Here is a 26,634-nt window from a genome sequence, read left to right as displayed (position 1 = left end):
TAAAAGCATCAGAGTGGACAGAGTAGCTTTCCATGATTGAGGTGCTATAAATATAAACAACTCCATGTACAATGGTTGATGAAATAAAGAATAGCTTTCTATCCTTTGCTTCTTAAATCCCACCTTAACTTTTAGAATTGCGCCCAACTCTTTAAAAAGTCTGGACATTTTCCTAGTTTCAAAGCTAACTAGAAGACCCTGACTATTCTGAAGGTAAGCGACTAGAGACTAATTACCCACCAGTGCTACAGTTGCTGCGTTTCTTCTTTGCTATTAAACATGATCCCCTAGTGCTATCTTGTTTCATGCCGCACCAAACTTCCATTTTTTTCCCTAATAAAAAATAAATATATATAAGACGCTGTCAGGCATATATTCACAAGGTCTCAATTTCTTAAAACATAAGTATGGGTATATTTATTTCTCTCAATGCATACAAGACAATAATTACACAGCAACAAATCTTTTGTTCAACAATGATTTGATTCATAAGTATTTGAATTTACATAATTTCACATCCATACCCTTGCATTTTTAAATACTGTAAGTAAAAAAGCCCCCCAAATAACCAGTTCTTATATTTCCTATTTATCTCTCTATACATCCAAACTTTAAAAAGTTACAAACTGAACATTATACAGAACATATAAATCATGTTTAAAAACTTGAGGTTTTAAAATCACTGTTCCCCAAAATGATTCAAAGTCCTCATGCTGACAAGTGCAGTCCTAGGTGGTAAATTGGAAAGGGGGAAGAAAGAAGAGACAGACACCAGTTTGCTGTCTTAATGTTTTACTAATCCCGTCAGTAAGAACGGCGACGTCAGAAGGAACAGGCGACGTCAGGAGAAGTAACAGCTTAGGTATACTACGAGGAACAGGGTTTGCCTCACAGTTGGAGACATGCACTTCAAGTATTTTCCTATTTGATCTGAGCTCCCTGCAGCAAACGATGCTGAAAGAGAAGAACTATTTTCTTCCATACATTCGCTCAATGTCCGCCTGGTAATGTGTTTTAAGCTCTTTACGTTTCAGCTTGAAGGCATCTGTCACCAGACCAGTTTCGGGGGTCCACGGTTCCGGGCTCAAACGAATTTTTACTGGAATTTCGAATTTTTCTAGACTCGCTGCGATGTTGGAAGAGGGGGGGAAATGTAAATGAAGAGGCATAAAAAACATACAATTAAAATTCCTGGCAAACAGTGTAACTTTTCTAGTCTTAGAGCGCCCATCAAAATGCACAACATCCCATGAAATCTTGCTTCTAAATAAGCCATCCCTCAAAAACACTAGAAGTAAATAGATACATACAGATATGAGAATTATAAAAGCAAAATTTTTTGTTTAAAAAATCTACATGGCCATCAACAGAATAAGTTAGATTAAGTTATGATGCAGGCATAAAATGGAATAAAATTCAGTCATTAAAAATAAGATCTACATGGTAGGGTGTATAAAGATATTTGCAATATATTGCTAGGCTTAAAAAAAGGCAATTTTCGTATTTTTTTAATAGCAGATAAATGTTATGCACACAGATGTGTAGGACTATACACCAAGTTATAAACTGTATAGCTTTAGGGGTTAAGATCCATGATTAAGGAAAAGCAAATGCCACACACCTAAATCTGAGTTTATTATAAGGAAATCACTTTAGAAACCAAAAAAAGTTTAAAGAGAATCTTGTCATCAAATCAGAATATTCAGCATAAGCTATGAGGACAGAATGTTTGCTTACTATTGTGTCTCTATATACTGCTGGATACCAGTAAGAGTCTCAGTAGCAAAGGGTTGGACACAGGGAGAGGGATGGAGAAAGGGAGAGGTTTTCCAGCATTCATTCAACAAATATTTATTGAAAAAAATTACTGTGTAAAGCGTTTTACTAAACACTCTTAAACACTCTTTAAGAAACACAGAATAGTTTCTGTTCTCAAGTGGTATAAAATCTAACAAGGATAAACAGATGAACATCTAGCCATGATTACACACACACACACACACACACACACACACACCATACAGACAGGCACACTTGCTCACTAAACTGAAGGTGTAAGTACCTTGGGAGCAAAAGAGATATATTAACTCTAACTTATAAACATAGACATAACAAGGTTTTCTTCTTCAAAGACTAAAGCTATTCCGGGAGTGCTCTCCTAGAGGGAAAACCACAGTGAGCAAAAGCAGCAAGGCCTGGACCTCAGAATTTATGGAATGGTTCTTGTTTTGTTGTGTTTGTATATATGTTAAAGCAAATATTTTTATTTTCCTCCCTTTTATTCTATCATAATAAGTATTATAAGCTAACTGCGTATCACTGAATAAGAGCAAAAATCGCTCAAGGGGTGTGCATCCTCTTCTGCAAAAAAGGTTAATGTATTTTCAGCTGTGTGCTGGGCAGTTTTACTACATGAGGCGGGAGTCTTTGTTACTGTCCTTACTTAGAAATCAACTATGCTCTCAGGAGATGTACATGGGTGCTAAGCAGACAAGCGATGATAGACTGGAAAAGGCAGTTTTATGTATCTACTGGCTTAGGCTAGTGTCCCCAATTAGTCAATTAAACTCTAACGCAATACACATTGTACATAAATGATTAAGTCTACAACCAGTTTACTTTATGTGAGGCAAACTGTCTTCGATCATCTTAACAGGCCTGGTTGGGTGGACTGAAAAGGCCACAGGAGCAGAGCTGAGGTGTCCCCAAACAAAAACCAATTCCGCCTGTGGTCGGACTTCCAGCAGCTGCCAACAAGCTGCCCTACCGAGTTCCAGCTTTACCTAAGTCAACCCCCAAAGAGCACATAAACCAATTCTTCACAGTGAGTTTCTTTATAGATAACTACTAACTGTTTCTCAGGTGTAAACCTGATACAAATTTTGCCTAAGAACGAAGTTGGATCCCTTCTTCACACATTAAAATGAACTCAAATAGACCGAGGACCTAAATGTAACAGCTGAAACTATAAAACTCTTAGAATAAAAAATAGGGTGTATCTTTGTGATAGATTAGGAATGATTTCTCAGGACAACAAAAGCACAAACAACAAAAGAAAAAAAAATTACCCTTTTAAAATTAAAACTGTTGTACTTCAAAAGATACCATCAAAAAAGTAAAAACACAACCCACAGAATGGGCAAAAATATTTACAAACTGCGTATCTGGTAAGTGCCTCGTGTCTAGAATACATAAAGAACTTATACAGCTCAGTAATAAAAAGGCAACCCCATTTTAAAAAAACGGGCAAAGGATCTGAATAGACATTTCTCTAGAGAAGACATAAAATGGGTAATAAATACAAGAAAGGATGCCCGACATCATTAGCCACCAGAAAAATATATATCAAAACCAAGAGATACCCTACTGCATACCCACTAGGATGAGCAGAATCCAAAGGATGACAGTAACAGGTGTTTTGGGGACGTGGGGAAACTGGAACCTAACACCAGTGGGAATGATAAAATGATGCCAAAATTTTAGAAAATAAGTTTGGAAAATACTTGGAAAAAATATTCTGGAAAATAATCTAGTACTTTCTTATAAGGCTTAACAAAGTTGACACAGGCCTAGCAATTCTACTCTGAAGTACCTGCCCAGGAGAAAGGAGCCCATCTGCACAACCCCTTGTACACAAATGTTCACAGCAGCATTATTCAGTAACCACCAGAGCGACCGACTGCAGGCTCCCCCAACACACACGCAAAAAGGGGGGATACGACACATCCATACATGCTACTACCAGCACATTAACAGTGTAGAAAATGCAGAAAAGAGTCTTGGGCAGTTGAGAATGGGCCGGGGTGGCCAGGACCCAGCTGAGAGAAGGAGAAAAAGGGTGAACCCAGAGGACAAAAGCTAAAGGGACAAGGACTGGTGCATGGGGGTCATGGGAGCACATGACAGGCGAGTCCTCTTGAAGGGCCTGTGAAGTCTGCTCTTCTATCTAGCTGTAGGAAAACAATAGTTGGCTTCTGAGTAGGAAATGACATCACCTAAGCCGTGTGACGGCAGCACAAGTGAACGTGAGAACTCTCTTCCCTTCCCACCTCAGTCCTCAGTCTGTTTCACAGCCACTCACCTGAAATAGCAGCTTCAGAAAGCACTTTGAGGACCTCGTTTTCCATTTCACAGCTGTTACACAGCTCCTCCCAAGTCCCATGAAGTCCTTTCTTTCGAGCGAGTTCTGTAAGTTCCTTTTGGTTTGGCACAACAAACCCAATGACGTAAGAATGATAACTGAAATACAGAAAGGACAAAGGGGTAAGGATCTAAACGGCACAGGGTGTGAGCTGCAGTCATGATTACCAATGCTGTTGTCCTCGATCCACGACTGCACTAAAGAACACACATGACGCCTATTTGGTACTTAGCACACTCACCTCATGCCACTTCTGCTGCATGACTCATAGTATGTTCAAGGCTCTGACAGAGTTCCCTGCTAAATAAACCTTCATCGGATATTTAATGACAAATTTCAACTGTGTTATGAATACTTCCATTTATACATTTTTTAAAGAAAATTACAAATATTAGAAAATTTAACTCTTAAAAAAATCAGTAATTCACATTAACAGGTTAAAGAGAAATTAAAATTCATGTAAATAGAAATTATATCTAGGGGCGCCTGGGTGGCTCAGCCAGTAAGCATGTGACTCTTGATTTCAGCTCAGGTGATGATCTCAGCGTTGAGACCGAGCCCCATGTCAGGCTCCACATTCAGTGAAGAGTCTCCCTGGGATTCTCTCCCCCTCTGTTTCCCCCTCCCCTGCTCATGTACTCTGTTGCCCTCAAACAAATAAAATCTTTAAAAAATATATTTAAAGAAGTAAAAAAAAAAAAAATTGTATCTCAAGAAATTTGGCAGCAAATCAAAGTAATGCGGTTACATTTACTTTTCTCTTTTGTTATCACGAGAACTGTTAATAAAAGAGCTGTAGGTGCGCCTGCCAATGGCAGTAGGAAATGGCAAGCAGCATCAGGAAGAAGGGTAGTCTGGTTAGTATCACACAAGTAAAAGCCAGAACTATAGTACCACAGAAGAAGACATCTCTTGGCTAATTGAAGGGCAGAATAATTTATAATACAATGTAGTTCATCTTTAAAGTCTGTTCAAAATTGGTTCTTCTGATACCAGATTTTATCTTTTCATAATAATTACTATGTCAACTGCTGCAGCAAGTAGTAGCACGAAGTCGCTGATCATTAACACTGGCCACAGAGTAGCTGATCATTAACACTGGAGACATTACCACATAGAATACTGTTAGGGAAAAACGTCACCAGAGTGCCAATATAAATTTCCAACACATTTCCCAGGAATACATTTCCAGGATTTTTAACTTTAAACTCTCCTTCCCAGCTGCCTTGTACCATTATGGACTAGATATGATAGGAGTTAAGCCACAGCTTAACACAGCTTAAAGCAGAGCCCCCCAGCCTTGGCGAGGGTCCCAAGCAGGCTTAAGTCTAATGCAAGGTAGTAGGTGTGGAGCAGGGTCCAGCTTGAAGACTATCCTCCAACTTCCTTCTCTACTCCCCTATGCTCTGGGCTGTTTCTGGGAAGCTTCCCTATGCGGAAAGACGTGTTGCTGGGGATGCCAGGGCAGCAAGAAGGAGCACTTGACTTTCTTCCCCTCCCCATCACACAGGACACCGCAGTGAGATGTAAACAGAAAACAGAGAGAGAGGATGACAAGGAGGGGAAGCGTCCCAAGGATAGAATCAGTTACTGGCTTTCCTGAGAAGAGGCCACTCCCAGAGACAACAGATACGAAGGAAGAAGAGTTCTTAGTATAGTTTTAAGAAGATTCATCTAGGAAGGAAATGCCAAGCACACACAAAAGGTTTGAAGTAAAAGTAACAGAATTCTACTTTCTTACCTGTTTGCATATGCACAAATGTTATCTATAAGGGAGAGGTTCTTCAGGGCTGCCTCTACTTTCCCAAGAGAAACATATTCTCCGGCCTGCAGTTTCACAAGGTCCTTCTTACGATCTATGCAGGACAAAGGCCAGGAAGGGGCACATGGGAGCACAGAAATACTTGAATACACATGAATATTGGCCATTCCCGAAGTAATTTGCTATCAATTAAGTTTATTATAATAGTTACACCAAAATTAAAAGTACACAGTAAATTAGGCCCTAATTTCAGTACCACTAAATAAATTCTTTCAAAAAAGAAAATCAGTTTCTGGTCAAAAGTCCCTCCAGGGCTTCGGGCATGTTCTGCTGAACAGGTATGTTCCCTATGACATATTAACACCAGGAAGGAGAAGAGTTCTCAGTGACGTGTGAAAGCTCATGTGCTATCTGGAGAGAAACATATCCCCTCAACACAGAATGCTAACGGTAAGGGTCAAGCCTGTCCAACCTGCTGATCTGGAAAGAATTCCCACCAAGTGGGTCCTGGGCAGAGTCTCTAGGAAAGATAGGAGGTAGCCAAGTGCACTGGCCCTGGTAAACGACAGACAGGTAGGTCAGCCTGAACTTCCGCAGCACTTGGGGGGAGGGAGGGGCTAGACGGGGAGGCGGAGAGGTGAATCTGGCTACAGAACAGAGGCACTGAGCCGAGCCCCTAGCTGCCAGGACGAGTTTTTTTTAGCAGCAAAGTGGCCCAGTGAGATCAGTGCTGACGGCTCAAGCGTGTGTTTAAGGGGGACAAGCATGTCCAGAGAGAGGAATTTCTTGCAACAGGGTGACAGAAGGTGTGGGCCTGACCTATGGTCATGGTGAGAGGGCAGAGAGAAAAGAATGGTTTTTTTTTTGTTTTTTTTGTTGTTTTGTTTTTTTGGTGCAAAATGGTAGTTTTTTTAAACCACGGGGACAGGACCTGTGAGCAGAAGAGCTGCTGCCAGAACAGAATGATCTTGAGGCATGTTTCACCTGGTAAATCAGCAGAACATGGGTAACACATGGGGAGCCCACTGAAGAGTCTCATCTCCTCCCAGGTTTCTAGGTAGCATGACTAGGACAGAAACACTATTAACTGAGAAAAAGAATGTTAAGAGGGAAGGCAGGGAGCTATTTTCTGCCCCACGGGTCATAGTACTCCAACTGCCAGGCCTTCCTGATCTCACAGGCAAGGCCAGGACATGGTTCCAACAGGAGAGCCATGTCCAATAAACTTTAGATACCAAAGAACACAAAAAATAAATATTCCCTACTAAGAATTTGATTCCTTCAGGGTTATCTAGTAATTAAAAATATCACTGCTATTGAACAGATTTTGAGATCTCCTAAAATGTCAAGCCTTAAAATTTCTTCACAGTCTCTATTTTATATTCCAGAGATGATACAACAGACCCTATCAACACTGAAGAAAGATCTATTCTTGTATTATTAAAAAGCTTCCCTAAATATAAGTTATCTCTTTTGCAAAACTGTTTCAGAAACATCCATTGTCGGGGGGGGTATATATACATACATGTATGTGTGTGTATACACATATATATATATATATATAATATATATATATATATATATATATATATAATATATATACACATACATGTATGTATATATATATTAGTTGGCTCACCAATAATCTTTAAACAACCATCAGGGTCAAACTCCCCAATATCTCCAGTACAGAGCCACCTCTGTCCATTTTCATCTTCAAAGAAATCAGCTTTCGTTTTTGCTTCATTTTTGTAGTATCCTAGTGTCACATTTTGGCCACCAATAAGAATTTCACCCCTGGGGTGTGGTTTATCAGTATTAAAGTATCCACCTAGTAAACACAAAATAATTAAGAGTTAATTCTAAATTTTTATTTCTATATACATCATGTGAAAATTAGAAACTGTTAGTTTCTAAATAGGAACATCTGATTTTAAATCCAATTAGAGCTTCCCAAAGGAAAAGAGGCAGACAGTATAAATGAACAAAACTCATTAACGTAAAACTAGGTGCAACATTTCAGTTGCTTACCCATAAGCACTGATGCTTTTAAACCACTATTCCAAGCAAACATTACACTAAAAAAATCCAACGCCTATGGTATAAAATAATCATATGTGCTACAAGGTAAACTCCTTTAGGGACTCTGTGGAGATTCTTATATATCTGATAAAAGTACTAAATCATGTATTCAATAAAACACAACACTGTAAAACCAAATTACACTATATTTAAGAGATTTATGCCTTATAAAATTCAGAATAACTCCAAGTTTAAATTTGTCAAACATTTTCACTAATTCTGCTAAAAGAGAAATGAAAAATGGCATCAAACCTTCAGAATATTTATTTTGTATAAAAGGAAAGTGAAACCAATCACTAATAATCTATACGCACTGATAGAATCAAATGCAATTTTTTAAAAGGTGATTAGTATTTAAATGGCAAAACAACAGATTTTATGAAATCATAGTAAAAATTTCCTTCTGATGATTCTAGATTGAAATCATCAGGGAAAAGAAAAAAAGAAAAAATATGAAAAATCCTGTTTCAGAGATTACATTTTATGATTTTTGCTTCTACAAAATAAACTTATGATCATTCCCTATTTATTGACATCGTTTAGCAGATTAAATTTTTGCCATAATTCTTCCTTGCATTCATGTAATAAAATAAGCAAAATAAAAGCAATTATAACTCTTCAGAATCATTCTTGAAACAAGTAAATCCAAGTATAGCTCTAGATAAAATAATTCTATTAGACAAAAAACAAGCACTTGTGGGTGATTTATATCCTAAAGTAAGAAAATGAAGCACAGTTCTAACTTTAAGGTTAAATATTATACAGATTAATGCTCTGTGGTTAAAATAGGTTATTACCTTCCTCCCAGTTCTTTAATTTGATTTCACAGCAAACTAATGGTGCTCCCACTCTGCCAGTATTGTAGTCCCACACTAAGATACAAATGAAAAAAGGTATTTGATTACAGTGGTGACTAAACAGCTTCATTTTTCTACCAAAGATGATGACTTATCCCAAAGCTCTGACATCCCCAGAGAATCTTTAAAAGCAGGAGTCACAAACTGGTGAACCACAAGCTATGGGCCCCACACAGGGTTTCTTTTTATTCTGACTTGGTTATTGATATTTAAAACTCAAGCCATTTTACACAGAAGTGTGGACCCTCCAGGAACAACAGGGCCCGCATCTCCAGCACTTCAACAACTGGGGTCCCCGTCAGACGGAGCATGCCTGCTCCAGCTCCCCTACATGCCTGCCTTACTCCCATCATGGATCTTCTTACCTCAAGGCCCACTTCACTCTGTGAAGCTGCCTGGCTCATGAGTCTAGAGGCCCTATCCTCCAGGATGATGGGACCCACTCCACTTTGTCAGAACAGAAGGCTTTGCAGTACATGCAGCCTCTCCAACCTTCTCCCGTCTATCACTATTTCAAAGGGAGACCTCTAAAGCCTCCCAGACAGCAGCCTAGGCTATCATCCTATTTAAACTCATAGATGGGAGTTCAGAAGACCAGGCTGGAGATTAACTTTCAAGGATCTGGGAAAAGCACACACCACTATTGTGAATTACTATTTCATCATGTTTCCTCCTCAAAGATCATTCAAGTTTCAGAAAGAAAAGGCTGATTATTTAATAATTTATAGGTTGTTTTATTTACAATATAAGCTGTAACTGATCACATTCAACACAAATCTTAAAAACAGAAGCCATAAGGATCCTCAGAAGGAACCAGAGAAGCACGTAATTAAGACTTTTATTTCCTGCAAAACAAAACTTAGAAATAGCTTCCAAAATATAGAAAATAAGAAAATACAGAAGTAGTGTATGATAAACCTGACATAAGAAAGGTACACAGAAACATTCAAGGTAAACAAGGAAAATGCTCAATTAGGAAGTTTAGTATCTGTCAGTATCTAGAAAATATAAAGTAGCTCTTCCTAGTACTGAGAAGCAAAATAACTTTCCTCAATAAAAGGGACACATGAGGCACTCCGGGATTCATCTGGGAACCACTTAGGTTATGGATTGCCTCGTCAATCACGTCACCATGATAAACCCTAGAAATTATATTCTCTAAAACTGAATCTGGTATTCCTCTCATTACACAGACCACCCCCATAAACCACTTCCGAGTTTGAGCTTTAATACACATACCTCAACAACTGTACAAAACATGTTTATTTTTCTTCACAAAAAGACACTTAATAACTGAAATAAGAAAATAAATGCATATAATACAGCCAATGCTTGTTACTAAAACTTCTTTTCCAGAACTCTAAGTAACTTTTAATTTAACATATCATAATCTAACATGAAACTATCAATTATTGACTATTAGATGTATCCAATACATTCTAAACACTATCAATAATCACAGTACTTAGAATTTACCATCATTCTGCTACACAAATACCTTAACCACTTTTATCCTTCATACTGCAGAAAAAACCCATTACCGAAGAATGCCTGGAGGTGCACCCCAGCCTCTTGTTGGACACACCACTTTGAAGACACAAACCTTCTGTAATTGTTCCCGCACCACAAGATTCAGTCAGTCCATATCCCTGACCAACGGGACAGCAGAAACAGATGTTCATGAATCGCTGTGTGGTTGCAGAAAGTGGAGCACCTCCACATAACAGAAGCCGAATATTTCCGCCTAGCAAGCCTCGGACTTTTCGGAAAATAAACCTTAAAAAAAAAAAAAAAAAAAAAATCAGAGAATTTGAAGCTGAATGGCATTCTCCAGGTCACTTGGACTAATCTTCCAATTCTGAAATGTGAGATTCTGAGAGTCAGGCTCACCCAAGGCTACACAGCCAATTCAAGAGATTCTCTCACCCACTACTTAAACCTTAACTTTTTTTAAGTCAAGTAAAGAAAGTAGCATTTTCTCTTAACTTTACAAGTTAATGTATGAATTCAAAATTGTCAGGTTTAATTTTATACAGTAATGACAAACTCATGTTTATGGCCAGAGCAATTAGTTTTATATTATATAATAATACAGATATTAAGGGGCGCCTGGATGGTCAGTTAGTTAAGTGTCTGCCTTTGGCTCAGGTCATGATCCCAGGGTCCTGGGATCAAGCCCCATGTCAGGCTCACTGCTTAGCGGGAGCCTGCTTCTCCATCTCCCCCAACTTGTGCTCTCTCTCTCACTATCTCTGTCACTATCTGTCTCTCTAATAAATAAAATCTTTTTAAAAATACACATATTAATACTGAATAATCCTGTTGTATCTTCATAAAATTTAGCATTAAAAGCAAAGCATTTTTTTTGCTTTTGCTTACTTCATTAGGAATGTGTACGTATTGGGGGCACCTGGGTGGCTGAATCAGTTAAGCACCTGACTCTTGGTTTCGACTCAGGTCATGATCTCAAAGTCGTGGAATTATGAACTCGGCCCCACATCAGGCTCAGCACTCTGAGTGGAGTCTGCTTAGATTCTCATTCTCCCTCCCTCTTTACCCCTCCCCCCCTGCACGCACCCATACTCTAAGTATTTTTTGAAAAAGAAATGGGTACATATTTGTACAATCTCTTTTTAAAAAATTTCACTGGTTTCAGAAGTGTTTATTGTTTTAAAATGTCTGCTAAATTAAAAAAGGGAAACAATTCAAACATCTAATTAAAATGTTTCTGAAAATACACTAATAAAAGACTGCTTATTAATAATCTTTTTTTTAATATTTTATTTATTTGACAGACAGAGATCACAAGTAGGCAGGGGGCAGGCAGAGAGAGAGGAAGGAAAGCAGGCTCCCCGACGAGCAGAAGCCCGAAGTGGGGCTCAATCCCAGGACCCTGGGATCATGACCCAAGCCGAAGGCAGAAGCTTTAACCCACTGAGCCACCCAGGCACCATGCTTAATCATAATCTTTATCAAAAAGGGGAAAGGGTAGGTTTTTCTTTAATAAGTCTGAAAAAGTAGAAGACCAAGCAGTAATCATTTTTAGATCTCACTCAGAAGTTAATTAAAATAAGGCAAAAAAAATATAGTTTCAAATAATGTGGAGCATGTAAAAACTGTATTAGTATTGCCATAAAAAGGGGCACCTGGGTGGCTCAGTTGGTTAAGCGACTGCCTTCAGGCTCAGGTCATAATCCTGGAGTCTCAGGCCTGAGTCCCACATCAGGCTCCCTGCTCAGCAGGGAGTCTGCTTCTCCCTCTGACCCTCCCCCCTCTCATGCTCTCTCTCTCTCAAATAAATAAAATCTTTTAACAAATTCCCATTAAAACAAATAAAAAGTCATATATTTTTTAATTTCTAAATTATTTTATAACTAAATCTACTCACTCAGCACTATGAAAACAAAAAATAACAGTCTGTGGTAAAACCTATCGTTTAACAGTTTAAACGCAAAACATTTACTCCTATTTGGTTGCCATTTTATATTCATAGTGAAATTAATTTAAAAACAAAGAAACACTATTTCTCAAACGAAAATTACATACATGTCCACAGAAAATAAAAGCACACTATTAAATATAATAAAACTGTAAGTGAAACATTTTTCAAACAACACTGCAATCTATTTTAATTGCTCATATTCTTATGCAAGATGAATTTATAGAGTCCCTTCGACTTTCTAAAACCAAATTATTTCTTACAACTATCTCAATTACCTAGGCTAGTAATATGAACAAAATGGTTATTTGACACCAAAGAGAGAGGGAGTCCACTGACCTGTCGCACAGTGGAGTACCATGGCCTTTGGAAATCTGTTCCATTTTGTAATTATAGGCCAGAATAAACAGATTACGTTGAAAACTACTCATTTCATTCACTTTATTCATGACGTTTTTGTAGATCCGATCCATGATTTCCTAGATGTATAAAAATGAGTTAATAAAGTCAATAATGCTATCAGCTGCCTTACATATTATATCTTAACATCAGATAAATATTTCTATCAGTATTGAGGCATTTTAGAAGATATAATCTATCGGGAACAAATTTTTAAAATAGAGCCTAACTAGTTTAAAAATGAGGTTTCTGTAAAACTAATTTTTCAAAGCACAAATATACCTAGATGTTCATGGCGGGGTGGGGAGACAAAAAGAAATAAAGCCTCAGGTCAGTAACATAATCAGTACTGATTTTTTACATGGCGTTGCGTATCTTATTTATTTTGGAAAAACTAAGCTTACTACATAAATGAACAACCATTAAATGAACAACTATATGAAATGGTTTTTAAAATTCTCATAACCTGGGGCGCCTGGGTGGCTCAGTGGGTTAAGCCTCTGCCTTCAGCTCAGGTCATGATCTCAGGGTCCTGGGATTGAGCCCTGCATCGGGCTCTCTGCTCGGCAGGGAGCCTGCTTCCCCCTCTCTCTGCCTGCCTCTAGGTCTACTTGTAATCTCTTTGACAAATAAATAAAATCTTTAAAATTCTCATAACGCTATAAAAATACAGAGAACCACATTCTTTGCTCACAAAAGGACCACAGGGTTATTTCGGTTGGTTGGTTGTCTTTTAATGCTACACTCAGGAAATGTTCCCTTCTCTGCACTGCATTTTGCTTGCAAGCCCTATGACTTGAAATGGTTCTACAATTTTAAATTATACTTAATTTTACATGAACTGAAAGTTTTCATGAACTAAAAAGTAAAATACTACACTAAGGAAACTATACACCTACAGAAACTATCAAATTATTGGTCTTTTGTATTTGGAGTAACTATGTAACTTTGTTTGGACTGGAGTACTCAGGTACCTGGTAACTATTCCCAACACTTTCAAACAAAATCAGGAGCCACATAAGACTTAAAATTCAGGAGACAGAAAATTGTTACCATCCCACTTCTACTCAACTAATTCCCAGGCCCCTGCCCATGCCAGGTACATTAGGCTACACAGTGCTTCTCAGGTAATTCAAAGGCACACTAAATTCTCTGTCACTTTTTTTGGTGACTAGGCCAGACTGTTCCTGGGGACTCAGGAGGTAATGGCACAATTTGTTTAGAGGAGGAGGAAGTGGTATCAAACCTTCCACCCTACCTCTTGCAGGGCTTCAGGTTTCTACTAATATCAAACATATCATGAAAATGATCTGAGTAAGAAGCGACTTAGGGAAAGGACCTGACGATGTCATAGAGAAGCTGAAACCACATTCAGGAAATTTTAAAAATAGATAAAGCTAAAAAAGAAAAAAAAAATAAAGACAATGAATCCAGTAGAGCATTAAGGCAATATAATCAATAAGGAATAAATTCTACATTAACCACCTTGTCAACAGTTATCTTTTAGCCTAGCATTTAGGTTCTGTAGCAGATGACACATCTTTAGTACTCAACATTAATTAATGGTCAATTCTTACCGGAACAGCTGCCATCAGTGTTGGTTTCAACATGGTTGTATCCCCTTTGCTTCCTTTTTTTATTTTTGAGGACTAGAGACAGAAAAAGTGAGTCATATAAACTGTTCCTTATCTCAGAAATTTGTTGGAATTCTTAGACCAAAAAGTGTATTATAAATTCATCATTTTTATTTACTTATTGTAAAAAAAAAATTAAAATTATTTTTAAATGATTAATTGCCATCCTTACAATATACTGTCATACGAATATAGAAAAATGTGTTAAAAAATTGTAATTTTCTTAGTATCTGAAGTCACAAACATTTAACTTACCTGATCTGCTAAAGTCTGTGGTGAAGAGTAGCCAATGCGGCATCCGTGAGAAAGACAGACAAGCTCAGCACTTAATTCTAAAACATGGGCCAGAGGCAGATACCCAATATAAACGTCTTCCTCTCTAAAAGAAAAGGGAGATGTAAAAGCAACTGTCAGGAGTGGTCTCTGCTGGAAAATACTGCAAAGCGAGCCCACCCACATGGAGAGAGGGAGAGAGAGAGAGGGAGCTCGAGAGAGCACACGTGCACATGCGTGTATGGGGGAGGGAGGGGGAGGCAGACAGATGCGGGGGGGAGGGGTGATGAGAAGTACAGTTCAACCTAAAGCCCAGGAGGCAGACATGAAGGAAGAGGCTGCCTCCAGGGCCACTTGAAGACGCTCACTAATTACAAGTGCTATAGGAACGACGTGCAGAAGACAGAAGAAACGGGGGCTAAGGGGCCCAAACATGAAGGGTTCTTCTACAGAACAGAGAAATTCATCCAAAGAGGAGTGGTCTTTAAAGGTAGAGGGGCAGAGTGCCTGGGTGGCTCAGTGGGTTAAAGCCTCTGCCTTCGGCTCAGGTCATGATCTCAGGGTCCTGGGATCGAGCCCCGCATCGGGCTCTCTGCTCAGCAGGGAGCCTGCTTCCTCCTCTCTCTGCCTGCCTCTCTACCCACCTGTGATCTCTGTCTGTCAAATAAATAAAAAATCTTTAAAATAAAAAAATAATATAAAGCTGGGGGGCTCCCAAATAAAAAAGTTCCAACAGAATCCAGAACTGCTGGCCAGAAATTTTACAACAGATTCCTGTTTAGAAAGTTACTTAGAAATAATAAATTATACTGTATGTAAGAAAATGTGTATGTCTGTATGTATTTCAAGAACTGCCCCCACCCCCAAAAATATGAAGGGCAAAGACTAATCCAGGAAACTACTGCTTTTAATTTTTTCTGAAAACTTATCCATTCATAAGAGAAATCTCTCTCTCCATCCCTAAATTAAGTTCCACAGTAACCTGTGAGTATAATTTCTGTGCATAAGAGCATCAAAAATACCCCAGCACTCCCACCACACCATGTCAGTCATCAAGTACTGACTCCTCTACTACCTGTCATGATCCCATCTGGCTTCCTGTCTCTTCCCTACAGTATGCCTACCCTGCCACCGTGGCTGCGGGAATTGGCCTCAAAAATGAGAATGAATAAAGCTCGATAAATACTGGAACAGATGAAGTTATTTGTTCACCTGAATTATAACATGTTCAGGTATAAAAATGACTACAGGGGCGCCTGGGTGGCTCAGTCAGTTAAAGTCTGCCTTCAGCTCAGGTCACGATCCCAGGGTTCTGGGATTGAGTCCCATGATGGGCTCCCTGCTCAGCAGGGAGTCTGCTTCTCTCCTGCCTGCCATTCCCCCTGCTTGTGCTTGCTCTGTGTCTCTCCCTCCCTCTGTGTGTCGAATAAATAAATAAAATCCTTAAAAAAAAAAATAAAATAAAGACTAAGCAGCAATACTATCAACTGGTTATTTAAATTAAGGAATTTAAGTCAGATAAAATTTACTTTTGAAGTAAAAAAGTAATGATATATAAATGAGCTATACATTATATAATGGTATATAAAACTATATTTTAAACCTTACAACGGTAACTATTTTGTAATTAATTTTCAAGTCCCTCTGATTTTTTTGGAGGAATTGCTTACTGCCAGCGGACTCCGAAAGACTAATTTAGCCACATACCACTAAATGGCACAAACCACGTTAATGTAACAACCAGCATCAACAAGGGACTACTTCATATGCATTGACCACGTGACATACCCCAGTCCTGGAATCCTTTCCGCCATCCCAGTTATACCAGCAATAATGTTACTGTGGGAGATCATGACGCCCTTCGGAAGTCCTGTGGATCCACTTGTATACATGATTACTGCAATATCTAAGGGCCCTGGTTTGCTAAGAGGTTTGTTTTCTGCATTGGAGAAAACAAAAACAAAAACAAAAAAAAAAACACACACTTCTGAGAAATGCAGCCATAGCACCCATTTTTTTCATAATCGTGTTTAATAACTCAATTTGACAACCATGAATTATATTCATTCAGAGGTCAACGAAACAGATGAAGTTCCCGCACATAAGAGACATATGTTCTATTGAGATAAACCATAAATCTATAATGTAGTAAGAAATAGGAAGAAATATAAAGACAAGGTGAGAGGACAGTAAAAGTATTTAGATGGAAAAGTCAAGAAATGCTTTTCTGGCAAGTTGGTGTTTTAGTGAAGACCTGGATACAGTGAGGAAGGGAGCCATGGAAACCCTGGAACTGGGAGATTATCTCAAATAGTAAATAAGTGAGAGCAAAGGCTTTGACGTAGGAACCAGGACCATATCTGGCAAAGCCTTCAAGGCCACGCTGAAGACTTTGGATTTCACCTGGAGTAGAAAGCAATGTTGTTTTGAACAGGGGCTTGTCATCACCAGCAACAAGGGTCACTTTGGCTGCCAAGCAGCTGCCTAACTTGGGGAGGAAAGGCAACAGGGAAACAAATGGCTATTCCAACAATTTCACTATGAAGTAAGTGTGGTTGGGCATACTTCACTATGAAGTAAGTGTGTTAACAACTGTTCTCCGCCTCATGGTGAAATGGACTTGGCTACAGTCCGAATCCTGGATTCAAAGACAGTGTCCTCCACCTGCACAAACCTAAGGGCAGTAGCCCACATCCTGGAAGTGACACAGCAGGAAGGCAAAGCAAAGCGGGTCATGGATGGCACCCCCTGAATTAATCTTAGACCGCCCCTAAGTGTGGACTTCTTAAATAAGTGGCAGAAATGATTTTAAACATGTTGTTGAGTGAACCTTCCTTTCCTATAGGCACAGATCTATTTCATGACAACGCGTTTATTCCAGTCCTTACTTTCCAGCCTGCCGTTCACTCCTCCATCCCACACCACAATTCTCTACCACCTCCTAGCAACTGCTCTGAGGTGGGCCTCCCTCAATGCCTGTGCCATCCACTCCTCCAGGGCACCTGCTCTTGTGGCCGACACCTGCCTCCAAGAGAGGCTCCTTCATGCGCCCTCATGACACACTGTGCGCCTCCCTCCTTCCTCTGACCCACCCTCAGTTGCTTTTGGAGACATGGCTTTCTGTGGGTAACCTCACCTCCCTCCACAGCTATACTTAAAACCCAACTTCTAGCTTCTAAATCTCTAACTCCAAACTTACCTCCAGAGTACATGTCACTCCCCACTAAATATCCATGTCTGAATGTCCTCTAGCACTTAAATTTCCAATTTAAGTAAGCACTTAAATGTCCAATGGTAATGTCAGCAAAACCCCATTCCCAAGCTGAGTGCTTACATCTAATTTATCACTGAGTTTCCAACTATAAAGGAAATATCGTCCCAGCATCCCAGCAGCTTTTAGGATATTCCTTGATACCCATACACTTTCCAACACTTTCTGAGACTTATCTGAGAGTAGGAACTTCCAGCATCACCATGCCTAATGTTCAGGCACATTATAAAAAGATGCTCCCTCTGGAAAAAGGCAGAGTTGGAGCAGGGAACGAAGGAGGGGATCTAGGTCTAGCCACTCCAGCTATCTGTACATACTTACGGATGATCCACATAGGATTAGTTTAATGGCATTGTTTAGAAAATGAACTTCAAACCACTGAAAACTATCTCAAAAGAGAAACCGGAAACCTGTATAATGTTCTCCCTTTAGAACAATAAACTAATGTATGTATTCTTCCTTAAACGCTACTTTGAAAAGTAGAGAGAAGTATAACTAGAGTGACCTTACTTCCCCAAGTGATGGTCTAGAAAATTATTTGTCCCTGATCTGACTTCAGGATCTGGAACCACTCCAGAGAACGCGGTCACTGCAGAATGACGACAAGGAACTGGGAAGGTGCGCCATACCTGTGCTGGCCTTGGCTCCCAGAGCCTGCACCGCAGCCATCGTGTGCACGATGACGCCCTTGGGAAACTCGGACCACGTTGGTGGCTTACCATCCACAGTGATGATGTGCCGTAGGCGTGGGACTAATGAAACTATATCCTGGAAAAACATAAGCATTTAATATGTTCTTTGCTGCTGTTCCTCAGGAAACAACTTAGCAAACAGTCCAGGACACAAGAAAAGTAGTTTACCATAATCTGTGAATTACTCATTTCTTGCCTTCAAAAAAAAGGTTAGGGGGTGCACTGGTATGAACAGCACTCTTTTCAGATGGAGAAACTGGTCAGACATTTCCAATAGCTATTTTATAGCATTAGATTTACTGTGTATGCCCCTGTTCTTAGGTAAAATCCTAATCAGCAATGTCACTTCCCTACAAAATAGGCATATAAACATAGGCCTCCAGTAATACAGAGTAGCCACAAGTCCTACGTTTTTATGAGGCTCATAAAGATATGTGGGGAGAGGGAGGGAACTCACAAATCTGGGTATTAAAAAACCAGCAGATATTACTGTTTTCACTGGAAGTCATCTAGGCACTTTCAAAACTTCTTTCTCCAACAGTTTATCATAGAAGTCTCTTTCTTCCCTTTAAAAAATCCTAAAAACTCATACTGACTCAATGCTTCAGAAATAAATGATTACTTTAGAAACTAACCCTTGAAAATTAAATTTACTGAAAACAGACTAGAAAACAAACGAGCATAATAAAAAAGGTAATCCCTTCATCTTGGATTCCATGTTAATGATCTGTAACTCTGCACTACTTATACATAAATATGTATGAAATCTACTTTTTCTTTTCTAAAGGCAAGGAAGAAAGTATGGTACTCCTAAAAGTTTACAAAGATATTCAGGATTTTAAAGATCATAAAAGTATCAGTATTAGAGCTCATGACAATGAGAATTCTTAAGTGCTGGATAATTATAAAGTAACCACAATCCTCACCTTCAACTTTGTTTGCAAGAGTTCTTTACTGGTAATGATGTTGGTCACTTCTGTTTCGTTTAATCCATGAACAATAGCTGGGCCTCCTAGAGTAGCATACAAGGTAACAACTACAGGGAAAAGAAGGGCAAGTCATGTATTTGCACATTTCATGAAAGTGCTACATGTGAAGTCTCTGAAAGTAGTCAGAAATTCTAATGATATACTGAACACTAAATTGTCAGATCCACAGTTTATTATGTAACTGTGCTATGATTAGCTAAATTATTTCAATATACTAATAAATATGTCCACTCACCCTTTCCTACTTCCTCCAAGATTTCCAGTATCTTTCATTATGTAACTGTGCTATGATTAGCTAAATTATTTCAATATACTAATAAATATTATGCCCACTCACTTACCCTCATCTACTTCAAGATTTCCAACATTTTAAAACAAAAATTTTAAGTTTTATTTCACCTACAGACGTTACTGAGAGGATGCCACAATGGAAAGAATTATTTCTGACTCCTAAAATGTCAAGCCTTAGTTGTTACTCAGTACTAAAATATGAAAAAGAATAATAATGTAGATAAAGATAATGTACTGAGTATCAGGTTGAAGGTGTTATATGTTAAGAAAGTAACCAACAGGTGGCAGTACTGCTTATTCTAGCAGAAAACTCGAGAAAAACATTCTTAGTCATACTGAAATTTAATCATCATGTGGACTTTTATTTACTTGCTGCCTAGCTCACAGAAGTCAGACTTAAAGTGACTTTAAGAGGTAATTATTTTGAAGCTTCCCGAAAGACGCAAACTATAAACCCAAGTCTATGAAAACAAAAAGGTGTGTCAGTTTAAAAAACCAGTGGAGGCATTTACAGCAAGAAATCTGATAAAAATAGCTCTTCTGTTCCATCTGAAAAGTAAGACAATGTCCATAATTAACATCCCATTATGCCACCAAGATCTGTGAACTAAGCTTCCAGAACTACCTCAAAGACTGGGGGCATCTGGATTGCCACTTAAACCACGATGTAAAAATCCCCTGTCATTTCACCTGGCTCATGGCTCCGAGTAGTGCAGTTTTAGAGGTCAACTGCTACTACCAACAGAAGAGGGGACAAAGTGACACTAACTTCACAAGAGGATTCCTGAGAGAACCAGCAGCATAATCAAGGACCCACAGGCCTGGTCAGCGAGGCCCCACAGCCCCTATTAACAGGCCTACACAAACTACACAATTTGTTCCAAAGTAGACCTATAACTCTAAGTTGTAAGAGAACAGTCCCCTGATTAGATGCAAGGTGGCAATTAACTTCAGAATTTTAATTTCCAGACAGTGAAATATTTATAACAGCATCCTCTCTCCCACACAGATCAGAAAGCCCACATACGCTGAAAATTATACATAAAGCACGTCTGCGCAGCAATCATCCATTCGGCTCTGGTTTCACAGAAGATGGCGATGTTGGTCTTTGGTTTCTGACCCAACATCTGTAAACCATTTCCAAAATTAAAAGCTCTAACGAAGACATCTTCATAGGACAGCCAATTATAGTTTCCAAGAATCACCTGATAAAATAAACACAAAACATACAAATACCTTTTAATATAACCAAAATATTACTTCCTAGGAAGAAGCCAAGATTTGTTCCAAATTTAATGACAACCAGTTATGTTTGTATGTAACTTAACTATTTTTTCTAACACAAAGCTAGAAAGTAAATTTCAAATAAAAAACTTCTGAAAATTAGTTATTTTTTTATATTTTCTATGACCAATCTTACACTAAATCTTTTATTGTGGGGGGGGTCTTCAGAGTTTGACAGGATTTTAAAGGTTAGCTTTTTTGTGAAAAGCTTATATATCAATAATTCATTTATACATCATTTAAACAATTTAGATGTTAGCTTAAAATTTAGCCTAGTATCAAGTACTGATACCAAAAATTTACTTTCCCCCCTACTTATGAATTCCCAGATTTCAATATCAATATGATTTATGAACAGAAACTGGCTAGACCCAAGATAACAGACATATTTATGGCTGTTCAATGTGAATGGCTCTCTCCTGTACTGAATTCTAAATAAGTCTCTGTTTATGCAACCTCCAGGACTAGTTTCAATATTCATCAAAGTCTTTCCGTTGAAGCCTTAAATGCCCACTGACACCACTGGGCTTTCAACATTTCATTTGTGCTTACCATAAGTAAAGGTAACATTAAGTGTTCATTAGTTATAATCCTCTTTAAAAACTGGCTAGCTTACTTTTCTTTAAGATTTTCTCCAACTTAGACCATAAATCCCCAATTACATACAGACTGTATTAAAAGCTCTTCACGCACGCTCGCGCACTCTCTCTCTCTCTCTCTCTCTCTCTCTATATATATATATATGTAATTTCGGAATATATGTAGTAGTTTCACTCATTATGTCTCATATACCTTAACCAAATTCATTTCCAAAAACGCATCCAAGATTTCAGAGAGCTCTACAAATAAGAGACTGGATAAAATTGTGGCAGAGGCAGGGGGGTGGGGGGAATGCAGGCAGAGAGGATATATACTGCCCTCTAGTGTCCTATTCCATAACAGACTTAGGGAATAAAGTCGGTCTTTGATGGATAAGGCAACAGGATTTAAAGTATTTGAATTCTCAAGTACCAAACCCTCACCCTGCTCTGCACCCCCATGAAATGCTCAAGCACGGGGAGCTCCAGTGACTTCAAAAGGAGCTCTGTGGGAGTGAGAAGACAGATGAGAACTTGGCTAAAATATGCACGAACTGGATTATAATTAAGAATTTTACACTCCAAAGATCAGCATGAACTACCTCTTAAGATTCTACAACCTAAATGATGAGCTTTGTAAGTTTCAGAGAATGTATATACTCTGGAAGGTATTATCTACATAATCCAAATCTTTAAACCCATACGATAGGGCCACCACTGGCAAAGAAATCAAATCACGAGTTTAATTCAAATGTAACTAAAGGGAATTTCACTTAATTCTTTAAACCACTGAATCTCCTAGTAGTGATCTTTCCCATAAAGATTACATTTCAAGGCCCCTACCTACCCCCTAATTTTTACTTTTGCTGGAAAAAAATCCCAATTCTAACTCTATCCCCCATGGTTAGCTTAAACCTGAGATTAAACTCATTTATTTATTCCCTGTCCATACGGCTGAAGAACACCCAACCTCATTCTATCCAAGATCATAGATCTCACCACCCAGAAATCCGATAAGGACTCCCTGATCTACTCATTTTCTCACCCTCTGAAATGGCTACTTGAAACCTTCTCTCTACTCAAATATCCTCTAACCCCCCCCATCCAGGTGATAAGGTGATAATACTGTCTCATACATCACTGAGAAATTAGAAATTCAACAGAAATGCCCTTATCTTCTTAGCACCAAGTTCAATAACCTACACACATCTGTACTATTCTTCACAGTCCCCCTCATGGTATTACGATGGTTGAAGTGTCCCTAACAAAAGCCAAACTTAGAAGAACTTTACTTCGAAGCACTTCCCAAATTTCTATCTCCAGGCACCTCTACTTCCACACTCAAGTTCAAAAACCTTATGCTGGCCTACAAAGCCCTAACAGACCTAGCCATGCCAGTGTCTCTGTGCTCCCATCAAATCCTCTTCCCCAGACTTACCACCCCTAACTCATGACTTCCTGTAAATACAACTTCGTCCTTTCTGTCCTTCAAACAGGTTGGGTCAAAGCAGGAACTAGGATGAGGTAAGAGAGGTACCTACCACATGTGCAAAATTTAGAGAAGTACTCACTCTCTAAAGTGAGTGGATTTGAATACTTTCTTCAATTTTGTACCTCAAGTGCTTCACCCAACTGGGTTTATTCCAGTTTTAGAGCCAGTGGGCACATACCTTGCCCCACTGTACGGAAGGTTCATTACCCAGATCTTCGCAAAGTTGAGTCCCCTGCTGTTCAGGCCTCCACTTAGCCATAATCTACCAAGAGAGGCTATCCCTAATCTCCAATCATCTTTATGTCTTTGTAGTAGTTATTTCATCTGTTAACTTATTACTGTCTCTCTTCCTTCCATACAAATATAAGACCCATGAGAAGAGTAACCTCTGTGTCCTATTCATTACTGTCTCCCTAGTGCCCAGAACAAAGCACCTAGCATAAAGTCACTCAGTAATTATTTGCTATACACAGGGAATGAACGGTGTAATTAACCACCATTTCAATTCACTTTGGGCCCTGAGAGAGTCTTCTGACCCCTTTTTTCCTCCAGGAGCCTCATTTTTTAAAAGACTGCTTGGAAAAAAAAAAATTCACATCCATTTAATCTTTTAAACTCTAGAACTACTTCTGTTCTGGTCTCCATTCCACTGCACACATCCCTTGCCTACTACCTCTTAAATATTCTCACTCATGAGACACAAGTATGTTCAATTTTCCCAACTCTGAGCGAGGCAAGGGAATGACTAGAGTGGCTATTGGAAATGATGACCAACCATGGCACCCCTGAGCAGCTTCCTCATTTGCAGAGGTACGGGAAGAGGTAAGACTGGCCCTATGATTGATCACTTCCCTGTCTCATATTTAATTGGTTCTATTTTTATTCTAGGACAGGTGTGACAACACATGGCTAAACATCAATGTTACCACTCCGCCCACCAGTGCCCCAGAGGAACTTAATCATTTACTTTGTTCAGGAACAGATGAATTTAGATGCTTTGATGATGCTAATGATGAGGGCCTCTTATCTCAGAAGATAAACTATAAAAATAAAAACCAAGATAACATAAAGAACATTCTGTAAAATAAAAGCACACAAATATTTCACCATTCAGGAACCTGAAGAATGAGACAATAACGATCAAGTTTTCAGGTAGCTGAGGTATTAGTGCAAAAACGAGGGCTTTCTTTTCCTAGAGCCATTCAGAATAGAAATACTTCCAGTTACACACTTCCCTGCTGTCTTCAACCAAGTACACCCAGCTTCACGGAACCTTTCTCTATGTGAATGAAGATTATTACAGGTCACTGTGAGGGAACCAAGGGGTGAAAATCTTCAGCAAGTCTGGATGGCTGGTGGTGATCATGAGGAGGAGGGTTGCTAAACTTTGCCAGTGTTCACTCTGGGCTAGTAAGCATATTGCAGCAACTCTCACAGAAACTCCTAAGCCAGGGTTACTCTTAGTATCCCTATTTGACAAATGAGAATACTGAGGCATCAAGAGAGTCGGCAGAACTTGCTCAAAGATAACAAAAATGTCACTGACCACCTAAGTGACAGGACTAGAACAGGAATCAAGGCGGACTCATTTCAGTATCTAAGCACTAAACCACAACGCTCTGACTGCTCCATAGAAAGGAGAAGAGATGTTACCGGGCAGGTGAGGAAGGTGTCCTGATTAACACCCGTAAGACCCATTCAACTGCTGTTTGTGAGTGCATTATTGTGGGGGCAAGAGTGGAAGTAGAAGACCTGGTAAAAAGGGAAGGGGGGGCTCTAAGGGGGAAAAAACTCGACTTCTGGTAAAAAACAAAACAAAACAAAACAAAAAAAAAAACATTTAGTACATGGTAGGGCCTTTAACAGAGGCTGACTAGGAGAGGAACACGTATGGAAACGAACCAAACTTTTGGCTGAGGACAGTACTATAATAACAAAAACACGAGCCCTGGCCAAGAGACTGACCACTGGTTTTCATATAAATTAAAATGTAAATGTCCTAACCAGTCAGAAAGTAAGTATCATACACACATGCAATTATATTTTTAAAAAAATAGGACTCTGGAGCAAGAACCAACACAAAAGTAGGCACTGAACAGAAATGAGTACTTCTGTTATCGTTCTATATCAACTTACAAGGAATGTCAACAGTGAAATCTTCTCTTTCTAAGCACTGTGATTATATAATCCCTACTATTTTCTTCACTGTCATGTGTGTAAAATATGTAAGAAAAAGAATTTTAAGTGTTTCTGGTAGTTACTATATGTTAGAACCAGCCTTGTGCTCCTTTCCATTTCACCGTAAACTTATTTTTACTCTTTGCAACCTTGTTCTATTTCAGCTACATGTATTTTAAAGATCTCTGGACACCAATCCTTCACTGTTCTTTATTTCCAAGGACCTTGGTACAATGCATTTGCAGCTGGGAAGGCTGGCATCATGAGCTGCTGACACACATTCCAGGTGCTAAGCTCTGCTGTATTTTCATAAAGCCGAAGGAAACAAGAAAAAGCTTGCCAAGCCTCAAGAACATGGCAGCCTCTGCTTCCCTGACTCTCTGTGCCCCACCCCCTCCACAGACCTATCTTAGTGAAGGTGAGAGCCACACTATGGTGGGCATATTTACAGCAGAATCACCACTGTCTTTTCTTCTGCTTATCTTCCCTTGGGAGCTCAAAACAGACTTAGAAGATAAGATGAAAATAAAGCTTCAGCATTCATTTAATTAAAATAAATGTCCGGGAATCTTTGATTCAACCATATCAGATACCTTCTGGGGTTAATCCCTAAGCTCAGCCCACAAAACAGTAAGAAAGGAAACTTGTAGATATTGCTATACCACTAGTAGGCTTTTCCAATTTAAGTTTATCTTCCAGTACGTAAACTATTAATGACGATACATTCATAGGAAACACGCTGGCACGCCAGTCGGTAAGCACTCAGCAGAAACCACATCAGCCTAGGCAATACCACTCTTACTATCTACCTAAGCGCCAGTTGTGAAATGTTCCCTTTTTACTCTCCTATCAAAGTAGATGCTGCTTCTGCAGAAATACAGTGAGTATAAACAAGAAACCAAAAGGGAGGAAGCCTAGCTTGTTTATAACACCCAGCTGAAGTACCCACCATTTAGTTTGCAAACCATGACACCGTTGCAACACAAAGAAAAACCCAAGTCACTCTCTTCTTGAGTAAGTCTAACAGAAAACATTTGCTTCATTTACTATACAAGAAACCTAAAAAATTTTACTTTCCCAATAAGCCTAATTTCAAACAGGAAAAATATAACACTTTTTATATCAGAGGTTATATAAAGACTTCCCCAAAGAGTCTGAAGAAGCACAAATCCCAATTTGAAGGCAAATGTTAATGGTAGAAAGATCTGAGAATGAGATCCTGTAGACAAAAAAGGCTGCTGATTTTATAAAGAGGTTTTTTGTTTTTTTTTT

At 38.9% G+C, this 26,634-nt stretch overlaps 1 protein-coding gene across 3 annotated transcripts in view; it reads right to left on the bottom strand.

Moving 5' to 3' along the window:
- Positions 1 to 390: 390 nt before the first annotated feature.
- Positions 391 to 26,634, bottom strand: part of ACSL3 (acyl-CoA synthetase long chain family member 3) — a 66,428-nt gene continuing 40,184 nt past the window's right edge. For all 3 annotated transcript variants that reach the window (XM_032857336.1, XM_032857334.1, XM_032857335.1), the window contains 13 exons: positions 20,858 to 21,035; positions 19,477 to 19,586; positions 18,488 to 18,626; positions 16,376 to 16,526; positions 14,570 to 14,693; positions 14,258 to 14,329; positions 12,621 to 12,760; positions 10,446 to 10,618; positions 8,783 to 8,857; positions 7,543 to 7,734; positions 5,883 to 5,997; positions 4,082 to 4,239; positions 391 to 1,126 (listed from right to left, as the gene is read on the bottom strand). In XM_032857336.1, coding sequence (XP_032713227.1) covers positions 969 to 1,126; positions 4,082 to 4,239; positions 5,883 to 5,997; positions 7,543 to 7,734; positions 8,783 to 8,857; positions 10,446 to 10,618; positions 12,621 to 12,760; positions 14,258 to 14,329; positions 14,570 to 14,693; positions 16,376 to 16,526; positions 18,488 to 18,626; positions 19,477 to 19,586; positions 20,858 to 21,035 — 1,785 coding nt within the window. In that variant the 3' untranslated portion in view covers positions 391 to 968. The remainder of the gene's footprint in view (positions 1,127 to 4,081; positions 4,240 to 5,882; positions 5,998 to 7,542; positions 7,735 to 8,782; positions 8,858 to 10,445; positions 10,619 to 12,620; positions 12,761 to 14,257; positions 14,330 to 14,569; positions 14,694 to 16,375; positions 16,527 to 18,487; positions 18,627 to 19,476; positions 19,587 to 20,857; positions 21,036 to 26,634) is intronic.

This window comes from Lontra canadensis, unplaced genomic scaffold (assembly GCF_010015895.1).
Source record: "Lontra canadensis isolate GAN:19392208 unplaced genomic scaffold, GSC_riverotter_1.0 scaffold13, whole genome shotgun sequence".
Lineage (NCBI taxonomy): Eukaryota > Metazoa > Chordata > Mammalia > Carnivora > Mustelidae > Lontra > Lontra canadensis.
The sequence above is the reverse complement of the archived record's forward strand: the minus strand, read 5'-3'. Positions and strand labels throughout refer to the sequence as shown.